Genomic DNA, 18,666 nt, shown 5'->3' on the forward strand with positions numbered 1-18,666 from the left:
AATAGAAGCTACAAGCTTAATTACCAAAAAATTGCTTAGCAAATAATTAATTAGCTGATAGGATGCATGCCACAAACTGTTCACACATGTCATTTAACACAACATTCCAATATTAAAAAATTATAAAATTGGCAGAATTTACCACTGATCAAACTAAATGACAACTATTTATGTCGTTGTAATTTTTATTTTCTTTTTAACACAAGGCTTAGATATCTAAGAAGTTAGCTCAATTAGGTTGAAGCTTTGAGTTATCTAGCTCAAGGCTTAGATATCTAAGAAGTTAGCTCGATTAGATATCTATGACATCCAAATTTCGCAAACCATACAAGAATGGTACATACTTATTATCACAATAGTTAAATAACTAAAATTTATAACAATAGTTAATTTTTCTTGCTTGTATGTATTATCTCGATGATCATAATTAGCAAATAATAGGATTAATTTTTATTTTTAAAAAATTGCAGTTATTAAATGTTCAAATCTCCATCCAATCCAAATACTTATATATTTATGAGTTAAGTATTAAAACATGTTTAATATATGGATGAGATGGTAAGACATCTTTTTGTGGTTGTGAGTTCAAATCTCATGATAAACATTTTTATTAGAATATACTCATAGTTAAAAGATGACATGGCGAGGGTGTCACGTGACACATAAACCTTTTAATGAACGCTTTTTAATATATAAGTATAGAATATATAATAATAATAATAATAATAATAATAATAATAATAATAATTAATTAATTAATTAATTAATAAAACAATTAAAACGACAAAATTAAGCAAAAATATGTAGCCCAAAATGTCCAAATGCCTAGCACCAAGACTTGGAGTGCTCACTACTCGCACAACCGATTGATGCTAAATGAACGTGGGAGTGGTCCGATGTCACAAAGCGTTACACCGTCCACATCAGCGAACTTTCACGCACCAAGCCGTGGCCCTTGATGGACATGTTGTACGAACTCATTGCACCGCATTACTTCGCAAGAAATGCCTACGCTTGCTAACCCCTATTAAGCACCAACGTACGTACACATCCATGACAAGGTAATAGGAATTCTACATCCAGCAAGACAAGGTAATAGGAATTGGCAGCAGTAGTCGTCTTGGTTGGAACCTCAGCCTAAAACCCATTACCTAATACGAGTATCAAGTTTTCTATTGCCAAAATTGAGAGCGATAGAGAGATGGGGAAAAGCGAGATGGAGCGGCTGAACCAAACTCTAACAGTCCATCTGACAAACATCCATGAAACGCTGCAACTTATGGATCAAACTCCTGCTTCTTCTCTTCAAAAAGTTACCTGGGATGAAGTCGTTAAAATTGGTGAACAGCTCTCCAAAAACGCTACTACTGGTATTCTTTCTCTCTTTCTTGTGTCCATTCTCTCGATTTCATCAATATCTTTTATGTTTGTATGATTTCAGACTTGGGTGTTTGATGGGTGTTCTTATATTTCCATTATTATTATTATGTCCATTGTTTATTTTTGCTTGATACCATCTATTTGAATTGCTGCCTAATCAAAGATTACAATTGTATTTTTACTAATTGAATGCCTGTTTATGAAGTTGATAAACTAGGGATGTTTATCAAGTGGCAAAGTTGTAATAAAACTAGGTAAAACCATTAATGGTGTTAGCGATTTTGCCTATGAACCGTGTAAAGTATGCTATCAAGTTTACCACTAGATAGAGATATGCTTGTGTTTTCTCTTGTTTGTAGAAGGGGGATTAGTTTGGTGATCCTTTTGTGTTAAACAATAAATTTAGTTGTTCCTATCTCCGTCCAAACTCATGTCTCCTCCTAAGGGTTTATCATAGATTCTTCTAGTTAAGAATAGAGTAAGTTAAAAAAAATATCTTTTCGGGCAGAGTCGGCAGCCATATAGTTCGATGTGAGTCATGTGGCTGATAGATCACTGAATTCTCATTTGAAGATTGATAGATGAATCAAAGGTTGTGTGATACCCTATACTTTGTGTGGGGATGTGTACTTGTTTGAGATTGAAATATTTAGTGGTTTATGATACAAAAAGACCTCATTTTAATTGGCAAGCTATTGGATTTTGATATAAGCAACATGATGTAACATTGTAGAAAAGTGTTAATTTGTTGCACAAGGGCACAATTGAGATACTGGTAGGTGAAAACAAATTGTAAAGAAGACTATTTTTAGATATTTGTCCAAGGTTTCTAAATCTTATTAAGAGTGTGACAACGTTTTTAGGGCCTTCTCATCCTATGTGAGTACTATCACTTTCCTCTATGTAAGGAGACCTCACTATTTAATATAGCATACCACAAAATTGTCTACAAGCAGATTGCATATGAGCTGCTTCTTTACCTGATGTCTCTTGTTGAATTTTTGTTTGTTTGTTTGTTTATTTATTTATTTATTTTTAAAAAAAATTTGTACTGATGTTGAGTATTTGTTAATTTGTTATTATTTTGCAGCTGGAATGCTTTGCACTGGAGAAAAAACGAAAGTAGCAGCACTAGAGGAAAACATGGAGGCATATTTCAATGTGTTGCAGGGTCTTCTTTTGCTTGCCTATGGAAGTACAGTAGGTGCAGGACCAACTCTATCATCAAGTATTCACGCATCAATAAAACAAGTTGTCGATTGCAGTTTCTTGCTATGGAGGGAATGTGTTGCTAGCTATGGTACTATTCTTTTCCTCCCTTCTTCACCATGTTTACATTCTTATTCACTGTCATGCATTTCTAATTATGGTTCCAATTGGAGATATAAGCTATTATATGCTTTATGTATTTTGAAATTGACTGTATATGTTAATCATTGGCTTGATAGATTATGGAATGAGGCCATGGGAGTACATGTAGGTGTCATTATAGCCAATTGTATGTCTTGATCATGTCTAAATGTCTAATCATGTTCAGCCATGCCGTATTAAGCAATTCTTGCATAAATATAGAGAAATTGAGGTAGGTTTTTTATGGCATATGGGGTGACTCATATGGATAACTTTCTGGGAAAGTATGCCTTTTGATGGGAAATGGGGTGAATTTGAACGGTGTGTGAAGTGACTTGGAAAGTCTTGTTTATACATTAGTCTTTTACATAAGAAATTACCAGTATGATGTGGGGAATTATGCCAAGGTTTATTTTATTTTATTTAATTATCATGTATAATACAATGGAATAGTAAAATAATTATAGAGCCTCTTTGATTAGATTTCCACTTATTTACAGTTACAGAGTTGCAAGAGTTTGATGAATATGTTTTTGGAATAGAGGCTTTCTGACACAATATAGCAGTGCAGCATTCTGTAAATTCTACATTGAGAGTGTCAAATATGTCTAGCAATTGATTTTAGTATAGAGCCTCCTTGATTAGGTTTCCACTTTTCTACAGAGTTGCAAAAGTTTGATGTATATGTTTTTTGTAATAGAGGCTCTCTTACGCAATATAGTAGTGCATCATTTCACATTGAGATTCAATAGTGTCAAATATATCTAGGAATTGATTTTAGTATTGGCAGAGTTAAGAGACAAGGCTAGGGCTTATGCCTCTTCATCTAACGTCACACCTCTTAAACATTTCTAGATAGTAGGTGATTAGGAAAGGCCTCTTAGGCAGCATTTTCTCAGAGAGCAGATATGGTGCTGCCTTAAAATGATACCACATTTACAGTTGATATCTTCTATTAGAGATCATATGCAATTCAAATGAAGAATAGACCACTTTGGATTCTTATCACTCCTTTGTCTACTCATGCAAACTGGTTAAAGGATTTGGGACCAAATTCTTTGTTTCAATATATTGCCTACGTTTTAGCATCAGAAATCAAGGAAAAGTGAAAATGGGGACCATGCTTGTGACTACTTTTTGCTTTAAAGAGTAGAGAGATAGAGAGTAAGGGATTTACATAATATAATTGGGTTTCACAAAGCGGGGTTGTAGTAGATAACAAATATGAATAAAAGGTTATTTTTTCACCACATACCCCTGAGTTTTTTGTTTATTTATCATATACCCATGAAAATTTTCAAATTCACCATATACCCCTAAGTTATTACCAAAATTCACAATATACCCCTAATGAAAATAAGATGAATAGAATTTGGTTAATTATACCTCGAAATCACCTTAGATCTCTCCTGTAATCCCCAAAATCACTCCTCTTCTTTTTCCAGCCCCTAAAACCACTCCAAATCTCCATATTAGGGTGGTTTTGTGGGTGAGAAAAAAGAATGTGGGTAGTTTCGGAGGTAGGGAAATGTATTTAGGATGGTTTCGGTTCATAATTAGCTCTAATGATTGACAAAATTAAAAATCATTAGTCATCAAGGGTATATGGTGTATTTTTGTAAAAACTCAGGGATATTTGATGTATTTACAAAAGTTCAGGGGTATATGGTGAATAAACAAAAAACTCGGCGGCATACGGTGAAAAACCGTATTATATACGGTTTAAAGTAAAAGTCCTTAGAAAACAGAAAGTGAGTAGAACTTAGGAAAACAGAGGGAGTTTGAAAGATTCTACTGGTGACTGTATGATATTTGAAAATATATGCAAATTTATTTTAACTCTAATTTGTACAATAGGTTAAGAACTATGCTAATTTCACATCTTTGTGCATTACCCTCGTTGCTTCTTCAATTCTAAAGTTGTCATATCTCGTGCTGAATATGCTACTCAATATGTCATCTTTTTTAGTTGGTCCTTTTTTTATTACATTGTTACAAAAGAACTTTTTTTTTTGCCGTGGATAAATCTTCCTGTAAGAATGCTCTTCTTCAAGGAATGATCAATGATGCTGTAATTGCAGCTTTTTGCAAGGAATCAATATTTGGGGGAAGGGCATATTAGTCACAGTCTATTAGTAGTAACTTGGAGAATAAGCTAGAGGTTTGTTAGGAGGGATTTCCTATAAATAGGCTTCATTAGGAGGAATAAGGAGATGTTGAATATTGAGTGGTTTGTTATTGGAAGAGAGTGAGCCTTTCAAAAGCTCATATTAGGAGAGCATCCACCTCTCCAAAGTGGAATTATCATCCAATTTACTGTAATTTACATATTATCAATATATTCATCATTTTTCTTCCTTAAATTCTGCCATTGTAGATTGTAATCATGTCAGTTCCTAGCACTTTTGTGTTCCTGACAACTTTCATGGTTTACAAAAAGAACCACTGAATATTATGGCTAACAACCCTCTCAAAACATGAATAACCCTTTTTTTTATCCGGCACTGGATTAAATTACAGTAATCAATTCCCACATGAATTGCAAATAAGTGCTATGGCTAACTTCTTACTCTACCAATACCTTCTCATTCTCTTTCATCTGACAGAGAGCCCATTGTTGCAAGTCTGTTACCAATTCATTGAGAAACTATCCCAGCCATTGTAAATAATGAATAACATCCAATCGAGTTAGTATTAGGTGAGACCGTGAGACATTTCATGGACTTGGTATGTAAGTCTCTGTATTATAGCAGCCTCTGTTATCCTATAGATCCAACTGCCAACGAGTTTGAGTTATTGGCAATGTTGTTTGGTTATTGCAATGTTAGATTTATGATACCAACTAAATGATCCTTGGTTGTTCATTTTGTTTTTATTTTTATTTATCTATTTTTATTTTTATTAATATAATTATTCATTGCCATTAGGACCTCATAGTAGTGAGAAGAAGTGCTCCATTCCTCAATTAGCTGGCACAGTCTGGGAAGCATGCTCTGCTCTCAAGAAAACTCCTGCAACAAATATAGTTGCAATTGGGCGCGCAATGACACAGGTTGCTGTTTCTATGAAGGACGTGTTACGTGAAATGAATGAGCTTGAACCATGTTCATCTGATCCAACCAGTGAAGCAGACAGTCAAACATCTGATGCTGATGATGAGTTCGGTAAAGACCTGTCACCTGAAGAGATGAAAGTCGCTCAATTAGCAATCGGAGTTGTGTCAGAAGCAGTTATTGTCATCAAGGAACTTATACGATGCATTACTGGTTTGCTTAAGAAGGAATCTCTTAAAGATGAGAATGATGGGGTTGAGTCCTTGGAAAAGCTATTGAAGCTTTGTCGTAGCATTGGAGTTCAGATGGATGAGCTTGGAGCTTGTTTATATCCACCACAAGAATTATCAGCAATAGCTAAATCATGCAAAGAATTATCTGATTTGATAGATGAAGTGGGTAAAGAATTGGACTATTTAAATGGCTCCACAGAAGCTTTCTCCGAGAGATGCAATGCATTGAAGACTGCCTTGGGAAATTTGGAAGCAGAAATTTCTGATTCTCTTGCTACTAATGCAGTTCTGCAAAATTCCAATGGATTGGTTGTGGTAGAACAAATGCAGAATCTAGATGTATAAGATAGTTCATCTTTTATTCTCCCTATTAGCTCATATTGCCACTCGTGGTGAGTTGTTTAAAATCCAAAAAAAGGAAAAAAAAAAAAAAAACAAAAATTAATTATGGACATACTGGTACAAGTTTGTGCAACTGATTGTGTGAGATTTGAATGTCAGTATAACATGTAATTTTTCCCCAAAAATATCTTATAGAATAATCCATGATTTTCATCTCATTACACATTAGTACATTACAATCATGATACATGGAGTATATTAACTATACAAAATTAATAACAAACTATTGGCAAAAGCCATTTATGTCTTATTGTTAAAACTAGCGCCCTATGGCCTTCACCGCCCAGGCGCCACCAAGATAAAGCCCTAAAAGTGGCCCTGCTAGAAGCATTTGGGTCAATGGATCAGTTGATGGTGTCAGCACTGCAGCAGCGACAACAGCACCTACCACAACATATCTCCAAATTGACAGCATTTGATCTCCAGAAACCAAACCCGTTTGTCCCAGCAAAAGTTGTATGACTGGAACCTGTGAGTACCATTAAAGATCATAAAAACCTGCTCTGTGCATTAAGTACAAGCAAAGAAAGATTTTGCATCCACAAAACACCATGATTAAACTAACTGCCATCACCACAATATCCTACTCAAAATTTGCTAGCCACAAGGTTTGGCAAAGCCTGCATGTACACAAACCTCACCTTGGCTCACAAACCTAAAACAATTTCCAAAAGTCCTCACTGCATGCACCGTCTCCAAGAGGCTCTTCTAAGCAATTAAGAAACCCACTCTAGCTTTCACATTCACTATATTACCAAACTCTCTAAGAGCATCCAAGTCAAGATTATTTCCTCCTAGGCTACAAAAAAAAAAAAAAAAGACAGTAGCTAATTTATAATCCTGATTGTTAAGAAATTATTGTTTGCTAACTGATTGTTCTACAAATGATCCCTTACCTTAATAGATGGATAATTCTTTGGAAAAAAAAAATAAAAAAATTCATGTTCCCAATAACTTTAGTCAGATAAAATCCCTTGAAAGGTTATCCTTATTGATGTCCTACAATCTTAGAGATGTGCTACTATAAATTCATCTAGGCCCGGCCCGACACTTATACCTGTTCATATTTTAAACAACCTAACTCACATCATCCTTAGTTGCTCTCACCAATCACTTTACACATCATCAGGAAATCTCTAATCCTTTGCTTAATCATTTGCCAACAAACACAGGAGCTAAGCATAGAAATATGCCTATAGCTAGCATGAATTATGTTTTGGGCTGGAACTTGATTCTAGTGAAAGTGCAAAATCAACCCATTCCTTTCATTTCCTAAGCTGGTTCTTCCAATTGCTCTGGTACCTATAATTTAATGGTGGATCTACAATGAGTATACAAAAGTCCCACATCCCCACCATGAATCACTATCCTTACATTTAGACTGACAGCAATTAAAATAACTGCAGGAAATCTTTTTCCAAAATTAAACAGAACACAGTATTTAAAGAAAACAGTAGCATTCCACATTATTTACCACCAGGAATAGCATAACTATCTCTACCTTCAAGCCTATCTAAAGAACATAAACAAGCTACTTTCCCTCCATTAGTACTTTCTATGATTATCTGCCACAGCTTCTTTAAATGTCTCTTCTTAGCACCCTACTTTCTTAACTAGGTGAAATTCACTTTAAGAAGAAAGATATGTGATCACATTTAACACCCTAAAGTAGCTTAACATGAAAAACAAAACTGAAACTAGAAATTCAGAAGTCGACATAACATGCTATTTCGTATAAACACACTATTAGTATTATGTCATCTTATTTGGTCATTCATAGTCACACTAATAAGCTTACATAAAATTGACATTTGTAGTTATTCTTATGAATCTTGAAGTATGTGACGAATATATTCGAACACAGGACTCATGAAATTATAGACTTTTAGTCAACATCCTGACTTTTAGGTAACCATGTACAGAGTAACAATTAAACTAGGTAAAAAGACAATTATGCTGCATTTTGCATATAAACAAAAATGATTCCGGTGCTACTTGTTGAATCTTACATCTAAAAATTATTATATGTATTTGCTAATTGCGCTTATGAATTCAGATGTTTACCTGAAACTATTTTGCCTCTTATGTTGATAATTTTCATTACTGTTTATATTTTGTCCCAAACGAAATATATTTACAAAAATGTCAACAGACAACTATTAACTCCTCATATAGTCCAGTGGACAAAGAGCTAGTACATCAACAAGTCTTTCAAATATATTTTAAAAACATTACAAGCCTTGTCAGAAGTAAGATTTTATTCCCAGTCAACTCCATTTCAATGGTATTCAGAAGTTAGTAAAATTGTACAGATAAAGTCCAAGAAACATTACCTGGAAAGACAAGCCAGTGCTGAACATCAGGATAAGAACAAATTCGAAATATTGATCAATCGACCAAAGTGATTCAACAGCTCCTTCCGCATAATTTACAAAGAAGTTCAATGCTGCCGGAGTGAGAACAAGATAGGAGAAGGTAATACCAGCATAGAAAAGCACAGAGGATCCTAAAACAATAGGGCCCAGGAATCTTCTTTCTGCCCTAGTAAGACCAGGTAGCACAAATGCAATAATTTCATAGAGGATCACAGGGCTCCCAAGAAGAAGACCGCAATATCCGGAAACCTGAAGCACACAATAGATTCTGTTAGCAGTCTAGCAAGCTTATGCAATGTTTAGGCTTAAGATAAAAGTATAAAACAGTATAGGGAGGCCCAAAATGTTGTTACATAAGCATTTCTCTTACGGTTATACGAGCGAATCCAGAGTTTCAATAGAGATTCTACATTGTAAGGGTAACTCTAAGGTAATCAATAAGGCTTAAAAGTATGACCTTAACTGACTCAGCTACTCCAGATTTGCAAACCGACAATTCTTACTCATCCATCATACAGAAAATCTAGACAGAAGTATTGAGTAATTATTTTTTTCCCGAGTAACCTGCTCAGGCAGGATTTAAAGACAGGAACACGTCATCTACAACAAGTCTATTACTCCTTACCCAATCTTGTCTGCCTGCTATTGCCCATCACTGGAACAATTACAAATCTATGTTTTTTGCATCAGAACCAGCAACAGCAGTTCCAATCATGTTCCTATGGATGAAATCAATTGATACTTGATGGTTCGAAATTTACAGTGCTACATAGGAACGCTAAAACCTGTAATTAATTTCAGATCTTTTCTGATCATGTATCCCAGTAAAATCATCAATTCTCTCTTCTAAATTTCTAATTATATCAGATCTATCCTATGGGGCAACATTTGGAAACCTCCATCCAGAATGCAGATATATGCTATTGTTTGAGTTTTAGAGTCTTTTAACTTTTAGACTTATTGGTCAAAGATATTCTGTCGATTAGATAGCCTTATCCCTTATTATAAGCAGCAGTTAATTTCTCATGGTAGCAAGTTTTCCAACCTTTAATGTAGTGAAGAAGAACTCCCCCGGAGCTAGTTGCAGGAAACGAACACCTTGCTCTTTAACTGGGTTTTCAAGGATCATAACTAGATCTTTAGAGAAAGCAAAACAGCCCAAAATAGCAGCCCCAACAGCCAAAACTGATACAAATATTCTTTGTCGAAGCTCCTCGAGGTGATCCCATATACTCATCTCCTTATCATCAGGTAGGTCATCTTTACTAGGGTAAAGAAATTCATAGATAGAGCTCTGTCCACCTTCTTGGCCAACATTCTGAAGTTCATCTGCCATGATACAAATCTAAATTAGCTTTGAAAAATGAAAAATGTATTATCTTTCAAAGGACAACATAGAGTTCACTAGGAAACAACAAATCTGAAATGCTCAGCTGAGCAGAATTAGAAGGAGAATATGTGGGCACATCATCAACAATATGGCGACTTCTCCAAATCATAAATGGCGAATTAAATGGAGCATATGTGGCACGTCATCAAAAATGGGCTAGGCCATTTTTATTTTTACGGATACCTTTCATGAGATCATTAGAAATGAGAAGTACAGGAAGACAATCCCATATATAATATAATATACACACATATATAACATGACGGCATTCCCTAATCCTACTATTAACTTTTAAGATTCTTCTATTCAGAAACCTCTCTATTCTGTTAGGCAACGATATTAAAAAAAACAACTTTAATTTTTATAGTAGAAGCCAAGTGATTTGTAAGAGTCCCATGATAGACATTATTTAAATGTTGGATAACCCTAGCAGTGATATGGTATTATGTGAAATTCCAGAATACTGCATAAGATGTTAACAAATCAATCAAACATTCCACATAGTGAGCAGCTACTCATATACCATTATAAGCTCCTATCATCCATCATTCACTATTCTTCGACCATGTCTACTTCGAGTTCCACTTACCACAGCTTTTTTCAAGCGTTGAACAAAATACCAGTTCTGCTCAATAATTTAAACCAAGAAAAGAAAAAAAAAAAAAAAAAGGGAAATCTTCAAACAGTTCACCATAAAATTCATAAGAAAGAAATGGGAAATCTTCAAACGATTAATTTCTCATGGTAGCAAGTTTTCCAACCTTTAATGTAGTGAAGAAGAACTCCCCCCGGAGCTAGTTTCAGGAAACGAACACCTTGCCTCCAACATCATTTTTCCACATTCTTACCAATTAACCATGCAATAAATCCCTCGACTAAAAGCATAGATGCTTGAGAAAAACACCCAAAACTACTTTAACAGCACAAAAAACTTTTCGTTCAATGGGTTGGCAGGTTTCAAACTCTGTCACCTAGATTTTCTTACAGCACAACCTTGGGTTGAGTCATACTCCGATACAAGAATCAACACCGATACATGAATCAACATCATAAGCAGAAAATCCTTCTCTCCTATTCCAATATTTTAAGACATCAATAATCTAATACAAATATCCATTCTGCAATTTCATGCAGTAGCCATCTACTTTACCTAGAGCCCTTTGACATATTCTATACTATAGCATAAGTTCTGTGGGGATAAGCCACAAGAAGTTTGAATTTTTGCAATTTGCCTAAACTTTTGATTGAGTTTCATCTTTCATTCATATCATTGTAATAATAGCAGTAATTTTATCCATTCTACTATTTCATTGCAATAGCCATCTACTTCACCTAGAGCCCTTTGACATATTTTATACTATAGCATAAGTTCTGTGGGGATAAGCCACAAGAAGTTCGAATTTTAGCAATTTGCCTAAACTTTTGATTGAGTTGCATCTTTCATTCATATCATAGTAATAATAGTAGTAATTTTATCTTTTCTGCTATTTCATTGCAATAACCATCTACTTCACCTAGAGCCTTTTATACTATATAGCACAAGTTCAGTGAGGATAAGCCACAGCCAACAAGAAGTTCGAATTATCACAATTTGCTGAAACCCCTTTTGATTGAATTGTATCTTTCATTTCATATCATAGAAATAATAGTAGTAATTTGGCCCATTAAGATTAGAAAAAAAAAAAATCCAAAAAAATTCCATATTTCAGATAATCCTTTGACCAGGCAATCAATAAATGACAACAAAAACAATAAATTAAAAGAAGCAATTTCACATTTTTATATTTTTACTTTCTAGGAAAGAAACAATTTCACATATAATATGAAATATTATGCAAAAATCAATTAGAAAATAAGATATATAAAACTGAAATATTCAGAAAATCAAAGGAGAGGGGCAAAATACATACTGGGTTTATCTTCAAGAGTTGAGGTAAGACCAAGACTGGTAGAACCTTCATTTTCCTTCAAATCATCAACTGCAAAACAAACAGTTTTATCCCATTTTCTGGGAAATCTTGTAGCAGATAAACTGAAGGTTTGTTTGTGGGTAGTTATTTGCACGAATTCAGGAAAAAAGCGATGCTTTGAATTGAGAGGAAGAGAATTTAAGCAGCAGCAGCTGGTGCTGCTACTGGTGGTGTTGAGATGTAATCGAGACATTAAGGCACCGCCACCAATGCTCTTCATTCGTCACAAAAATATATGGAGATGATGTGTTCAGGACTTGAGGCTAGGACTCTACCAGGAACTCATTGCCTAATTTCTTACTCCGTATTTCATTTCGCTTTTATTTTCTTTATTTCTTAAAGATTAGGAAAATTTGTAAATTACCACTCAAAAAAGTCCTATTTTAAAATTATCATCCATTAAAAAAATTTATTTTAAGTATCCATCCATTAAATTAAAAAACATTTCAGATTACCACCTTTTTTGAATTTCCGGTGGAAATTCCGGTTGTGGGTCTCACCTTATTAACTTCCCTGCTTTTTTTATTCTATTCTTCGACCTAACACTCTAACTACTCCATTAAACTCAAAATTCAGCTTCTCTCACCAATTTCCTCACTTAATTCTTCCAAAATCATCAATTTTTTCCCTCTTTCTTCCTTTATTTCTCTGTCAAATTCTCAACCACCCCTTTAGGGTTGAATCAAAACCCTAACTTCACTTTTTTCCTGCAAATTGAATGCTTTGGTTGTACTTACACGTACTGTTAAAGTCGCCTTCTTGAACTGCACTTTGGGGACCAAAAGCGTGTAGTTGAAGCTCTTGTCAATTGCTAATGTCAATGGCGAATCCTGAGGTAAGCAATTTTGACCCTATACAATTGAATTTCGTATTTGTTTGTTGTTGATGGTATAATTGCAATTATGTGTAAAATTAGGGTTTAATGTGTAATGGATTATCTTCACAATTGTTTATTATTGCAATTGGAACTTTAATTGTTGTTTAATTGGGGGAATTGTTTAATTATGCTACATGTGTTGAATGAATAAACAATTGTGTTGGGTTGGTATACTATTGATTGCCAAACATGCTTTATTCATTACTGGCTTATTACTATGAACAGGTCCCTGATAATGAGGAATTTGTGGATGTTAAGATTAGATTAGGTGGTGGGTTTGTGAAAAAAAAAATAATGGGAAGGAATATGGTTGTGTATGAAGGAGGATGGGAGTTTTGGAGGCATAGTTGTAATGTGAGTGACATGTCAGTGCACTTGCTCTTGTTGCATTTGGGGGTTTGTTAAGCTAGATTTGCATGTGCCTAGTGTGTGGAGTATTTGGTATAAAAAAAAAAAGGAAAGCTTTCAAAAAAAAAATGGCAAAAGGGAAATTGTGAATGAAGAGGAAGTCAAGGGCTTTTTAGAGATTAAAAGTAAGGATGGCTTTGTTGTACTTTACTGTACTAGCCAAGAACAGTTTAGGGCTATAAGTGAAGAACCCAATACTGTTCAGCCTACCCAAATAGTCAAAACACTGTTGCCAAGCCTACTGAGATAAGAAGAAGCCCTAGGTTAAAACAGCAAAAAGACAAGGGGGTGACAGAGGGTGATAAAGAAGCAGATAAGGTTGCAGATAGGGTTCCCACAGAGAGTGTAAAAGGGAAGGGGAAGCAAGGTGAGCAGGAAGGCACTTCTAGGGGGAAGAAAGTGAAGGGAAAACCTCAGGGAAAGAGGAGAAAAAAGGGGGATTGCAAGAAGAAGACAAAGAGAAAGCTTGATCTTGAATCAGAATCTGGATCTGATTCTTCTGATTCTGATGACACTGAAATAGATTGCGGAGTGGGGGAGGAGGAGCGTGAAGATGAGGGACCAGAAGAGGCCAGACAACAGGAGGAAAGTGTGAGGCAAATTTTAGAAGAGGTGAATGCCAGTTTGAAGGATGTGCAAGATACACATGAAGACCAAGTGTTTTTGCAAAGTGAGCTGCTACAGAAAGAGGTAACTTTGCAGAGAGAGTACACCTCTAGAGGAGTTGGACAGTCCAAGAGGGTCTGATGATGAGCATGATAACAATACTTGCACTAGTAGAAAAATAGCAAAGGGCACCGGTTCAAACCCGGCCTAAGGCACCGGTTTGAACCGGTGTCAATGTGGGGGGTGCCAATTACCCCCCTTTTTGCCACCGGTTCAAACCGGTGCCATAATTGATTTTTGACACCGGTTAACCGGTGCCATAACTATTTTTTTTTTGGAATTAAAGTCAATTGGCACCGATTAACAGGTGCCAATTCATGTATTTTTTTTTTAGTTTGCTTTATCCACTTAGACATACAATCAGAGATATATTGATCAAAATTGATCATTAAATAAGAAATATAATCAGAAACATATAACAAGCTTGAATACGAAATATAATCAGAAATATATTGATGATTAAATTGTTATTTTACAATACAAAAAAATAAAATAAATTACAACATCAAAATCCAAAAAAAAAATTACAACATCGAAGAAAAAAAAAATTACACATCGAAGAAAAAAAATAATTACAACATTGAAATCAAAATTCCAAAATCAACACCTTGATTCTTCACCTGCATCGATTAAAACACCGACATTAATAAAAACTCACAATAAACTAAAATTACAAACATTAAACCCAGAAAATAAACCCAGAAATCACGAAATTAAAAGCAAGAAAATAAACCCAGAAATCCCCCCCCCAAAAAAACCCCCAAAAATACTCACGAACTGAAAATAAAAAAATTAAAAAAAAACCCCATAAACTCAAAATTATAAGAAAAATTGAAAAAAATACAAAATTCCCAAAAATTTTTTTTAAAAAAACCCAGAAAACTAAAAATAATAAAAAAAACACCCCAAAAGACACATGCATGTACCCAGAAAAATCGATTAATTAAACCGAGAAAAATCGAATTAAAATACAAAACCGATTAAATTCGGATAATTATACCCATAAAAATTGAGAAAACTCGAATTAAAATCCAATAATCGATTAAATAAACCCAAAAAAATTAATTTAAATCCAAAATCAAACCCAAATTTAAATCCAACAAAATCGATTAACATCGAATTAAACCCATAAATTAAACCCTAACCTTGAATGATTATACCTAGAAATTGTTGTTGATGTTGATGTCGGTGGGCTTTGCGGCGGTGGTCAACCTTTGTGGTGGTGGTGGCGGCTTTGCGGTAGTGGTGATGTGGTGGTGATGGTGGGCTTTGTGGCGGTGGTCGAATTTGTGGTGGTGAAGATTGAAGAGAGAGAGGAGATCGAAGAAGCTAGGGAGAGGAGATGAAAGAAGATCGAAGAAGCTAGGGAGAGGAGATCGAAGAAGCTAGGGAGAGGATATGAAAGAAGATCGAAGAAGCTAGGGAGAGGAGATGAAAGAAGATCGAAGAGAGAGAGGAGATCGAATAAGGGAGATAAAGATCGAACAAGGGAGATGAAAGGAGAGAGAAAGGAGAAAGGAGAGAGGAGAGAGAAGGAGATCAGAGAAAATGGAATGAAAGAGGCGGAGTAAGAAGCTAGCTAGTTATTAGGGTTATGTGATGAACCAGTTTTTTTTTTTTACATCTTTTGCCACCGGTTCAAAACTGAACCGGTGCCATATGTCTAGCTCGGTTAACAGCTGTTTCAATCTTAGCCTTTTTGCCACCGGTTTGCCTTGAATCGGTGGCAATATAGGGGTGCCCTTTGCTGTTTTTCTACTAGTGTTGGTTCCATGCTTCAACTGAATTCAGCAAACCAATTCAATTGGTGAAGTACCAGAAGTTCATTAACAACACAGTGGTGAGGAAAGCTCTCAGGGTTCTTGCCATTGAAGAGAGGTATGAATATTGGTGTTTGCACAATAACAGTAGTAAGATTACTATACAATGTAGGAAGAGGTGTTAGTGTAAATGGAATGTTAAAAATTGTAGACTTCCTAGTTGTACATGTGTTGGGGGTAGGAGATGTCACTTTAGGGGTTAGGAAGTCTGTAAACCAAGATTTTTGGCAGATTAAGAGCTTAAATTTGAAGCATAAGTGTCTAAGGGTTAGGAGCAACCATAACTTAACTGCTGAGTATTTAGCTGAGAAGTACATTGAGGATTTTAGAACAGATCGTGTGTAGAAGATTAAAGCTTTTAGAAGGAGAGTTTTAGGGGACCTTGGGATTGAATTAACATACAGTAAATCTTGGATGGCAAGGGCAAGGGCTAAACTCAAGATCTATGGCTCAGCATCAGAACAGTATGCTAGAGTTTGGGACTATGGGAAGGCTATTATTAAGCATAGCCCTGGATCTGGTTGTGTAGTAGTGGTTGATGGAGTGGAGAAGCCTGAACCTCCATTGTTTTAGAGAATGTATATGTGTCTTGCACCTTTAGCCAAAGGGTTTTTATCAGGCTACAACCCATTGATTGGGCTTGATGGCACTCATCTCAAGGCTCTATACCCAGGACAGATCCTAGTAGCAGTTGGTAAGGATGGTAATAACAACATTTACCCTATTGTCTGGGCTGTAGTTGAGATTAAGAACAAAGAAACATGGATTTTCTTTCTTGAGAGGCTGATGGATACACTTAAAGATGAAGAGGGAGGGCTTGGCTATACTTTTATGTCTGACAGACAAAAGGTAAGCATATTTTGGACATATATTTGGCAATTTCATTTCCATTTTGTACTTGGGTTGTTGAACTGACTGTTGTTGCTCATTTGTGGTTTGTGAACAAGGCCTGCTAGAAGCTTTGAATCAACTTGTGCCAATTGCAGACACTAGGTACTGTGTCAGGCATTTATGGGCTAACTTTAAGCTGCAATTCAGTGGCTCTACATTTAAGGAGTTATTTTGGTTAGCAGCCGAAGCAACTACCTTGGTAAGCCACAAAACTAACTAAGTAATTGATGCTTGTAAAATGAGTTTAATTCCTGTTAGTTGCTAATACTGTCCATAGACTAGGTTATATGGTATGTATTCACTGGTTATTTTTGCCTTTTTTATTTTGATTTTAAAGTTGCCATGGAGTCAATTAAGTTCCTATCTGAAGAGGCCTATGAGTACCTTGCTGACATCCCTCCAAAACACTGGTCTAGGCATGTCTTTAGCTCATTCCCAAAGTCAAACATGCTTCTGAACAATGTTTGTGAGACCTTTAATGCTGTTATAAAAGAAGCTATGGATAAGCCTACTTTGACCCAAATGGAGTGGCTTAGGAGGTATATGATGAAAAGGAACCATGACAAGTGGGAGTATTATCATAAAATGGAAGGCAAAGTAACTCCTTATGTGAAGAAAACATTTAAAAGAATTGATCATGTTGCAAGGAATTGCATTGTGCAAGTGTCTAGGGATGATGCATATGAGGTTGAGCTGAACTCTGATCTAGTCATAGTTGACCTTAGCAAAGGTACATGCACCTACTATCACTAGGAGCTGACAGGTATCCCTTGTGTCCATGCATATGCATGCATCATGGACAAAAGGGCAGACCCTGAAGACTATGTGGACACTACATACTCTGTGGACACCTATATGTTGGCTTATCGGTTTGAAGTACAACCAATGCCTGACCCACACCCTTGGGACAAGGTGAAGCTCAGAGCACCTATGCCACCAGCCATCAAAATCCAACCTGGAAGACCTAAATCTAAGAAAAGAAAGCTGGAACAGGGAGAAGAGGGTTCCCAAAACCAACATGTGCAGCAGCCTATGAAGAGAAGAAGTACTTGCAGCAACTGTGGGCAGCAAGGTCACTATGAAAAAACTTGCAAGAACCTTATAGTTACTCCAATTGCAGTCTCTTCACCAAAGAAAGAAGGAGGCAAACCCCAATTTGATAGTGAGTGGGTGAAAGAGAAGAGAAAGAAGAAAGAACAGAGAGCATTGCAAAAGGTAATATTCAAAGCTCCCTCTTTGTTCTATTTACAAGATGTGTGAGTCTGACAAATTTTCTGTTCTGTGCCAAATACAGCAAAGTGCACTTGGTGCTACTGCTGGACCTAAGAGCATTGGGAACAAGAAATTCCCACAACAGCAGTAGCAACAGCAACATCAACAACAACAGCAACAGAGTGAGCATCAACAACAGCAGAGTCAACCTCAACCATTTACCCAACCTAGCCAAGCATCAACAACTACTACTGATGCTACACCTACTCCTAATTCTAAGAAGTACAAGTTTTATTTTGATTTCACCAACTTCCATGTATTTAACTTTATTTAGTGGTGGCTAGTATTTTGTGACTTGTAAAAACTTGGATGTTATTTCAATGCCATAGACAGTTGGTTCAAACAAAGTTTGCTTGAATCCTAGTTTCATTAAGCTACACTTATGTTAATTAAGATGTTAGAAATACAAACCACAAAAAAGACATAAGAACACACTATGTATAAACCACGACTACTTGTTCATTGCATTACCAAAATATAGGTTCAACATTACAATCAAGTACTACTACAATAAATACACCTCCCTTAAACCAGTTTATTAACTATAACACAACCTAAACCTAAAATTAAGGACCAAAC

General features: G+C 35.6%; 3 protein-coding genes across 3 annotated transcripts; 2 read left to right on the forward strand and 1 right to left on the reverse strand.

The window, feature by feature from the left end:
• Nucleotides 1-1,049: 1,049 nt before the first annotated feature.
• LOC110714596 lies at nt 1,050-6,576 on the forward strand. Its single transcript, XM_021893176.1, has 3 exons — nt 1,050-1,370; nt 2,471-2,680; nt 5,658-6,576. The coding sequence occupies exons 1-3, from the start codon at nt 1,202-1,204 to the stop codon at nt 6,359-6,361; spliced, it is 1,083 nt and encodes a 360-aa protein (XP_021748868.1). The 5' UTR covers nt 1,050-1,201; the 3' UTR covers nt 6,362-6,576.
• LOC110714697 (sec-independent protein translocase protein TATC, chloroplastic-like) lies at nt 6,530-12,446 on the reverse strand. The gene is made up of 4 exons (XM_021893262.1): nt 12,094-12,446; nt 9,839-10,122; nt 8,752-9,042; nt 6,530-6,887 (listed from the first exon to the last, which is right to left on the reverse strand). The coding sequence occupies exons 1-4, from the start codon at nt 12,371-12,373 to the stop codon at nt 6,678-6,680; spliced, it is 1,065 nt and encodes a 354-aa protein (XP_021748954.1). The 5' UTR covers nt 12,374-12,446; the 3' UTR covers nt 6,530-6,677.
• A 4,054-nt stretch (nt 12,447-16,500) lies between these two features.
• Nucleotides 16,501-18,178, forward strand: LOC110722551. The gene is made up of 5 exons (XM_021901845.1): nt 16,501-16,773; nt 16,911-16,989; nt 17,153-17,545; nt 17,627-18,030; nt 18,110-18,178. Exons 1-5 carry the CDS (start codon nt 16,501-16,503, stop codon nt 18,176-18,178), a joined length of 1,218 nt encoding a protein of 405 aa, XP_021757537.1.
• Nucleotides 18,179-18,666: the final 488 nt, after the last annotated feature.

This window comes from Chenopodium quinoa, unplaced genomic scaffold (assembly GCF_001683475.1).
Source record: "Chenopodium quinoa cultivar QQ74 unplaced genomic scaffold, ASM168347v1, whole genome shotgun sequence".
Lineage (NCBI taxonomy): Eukaryota > Viridiplantae > Streptophyta > Magnoliopsida > Caryophyllales > Amaranthaceae > Chenopodium > Chenopodium quinoa.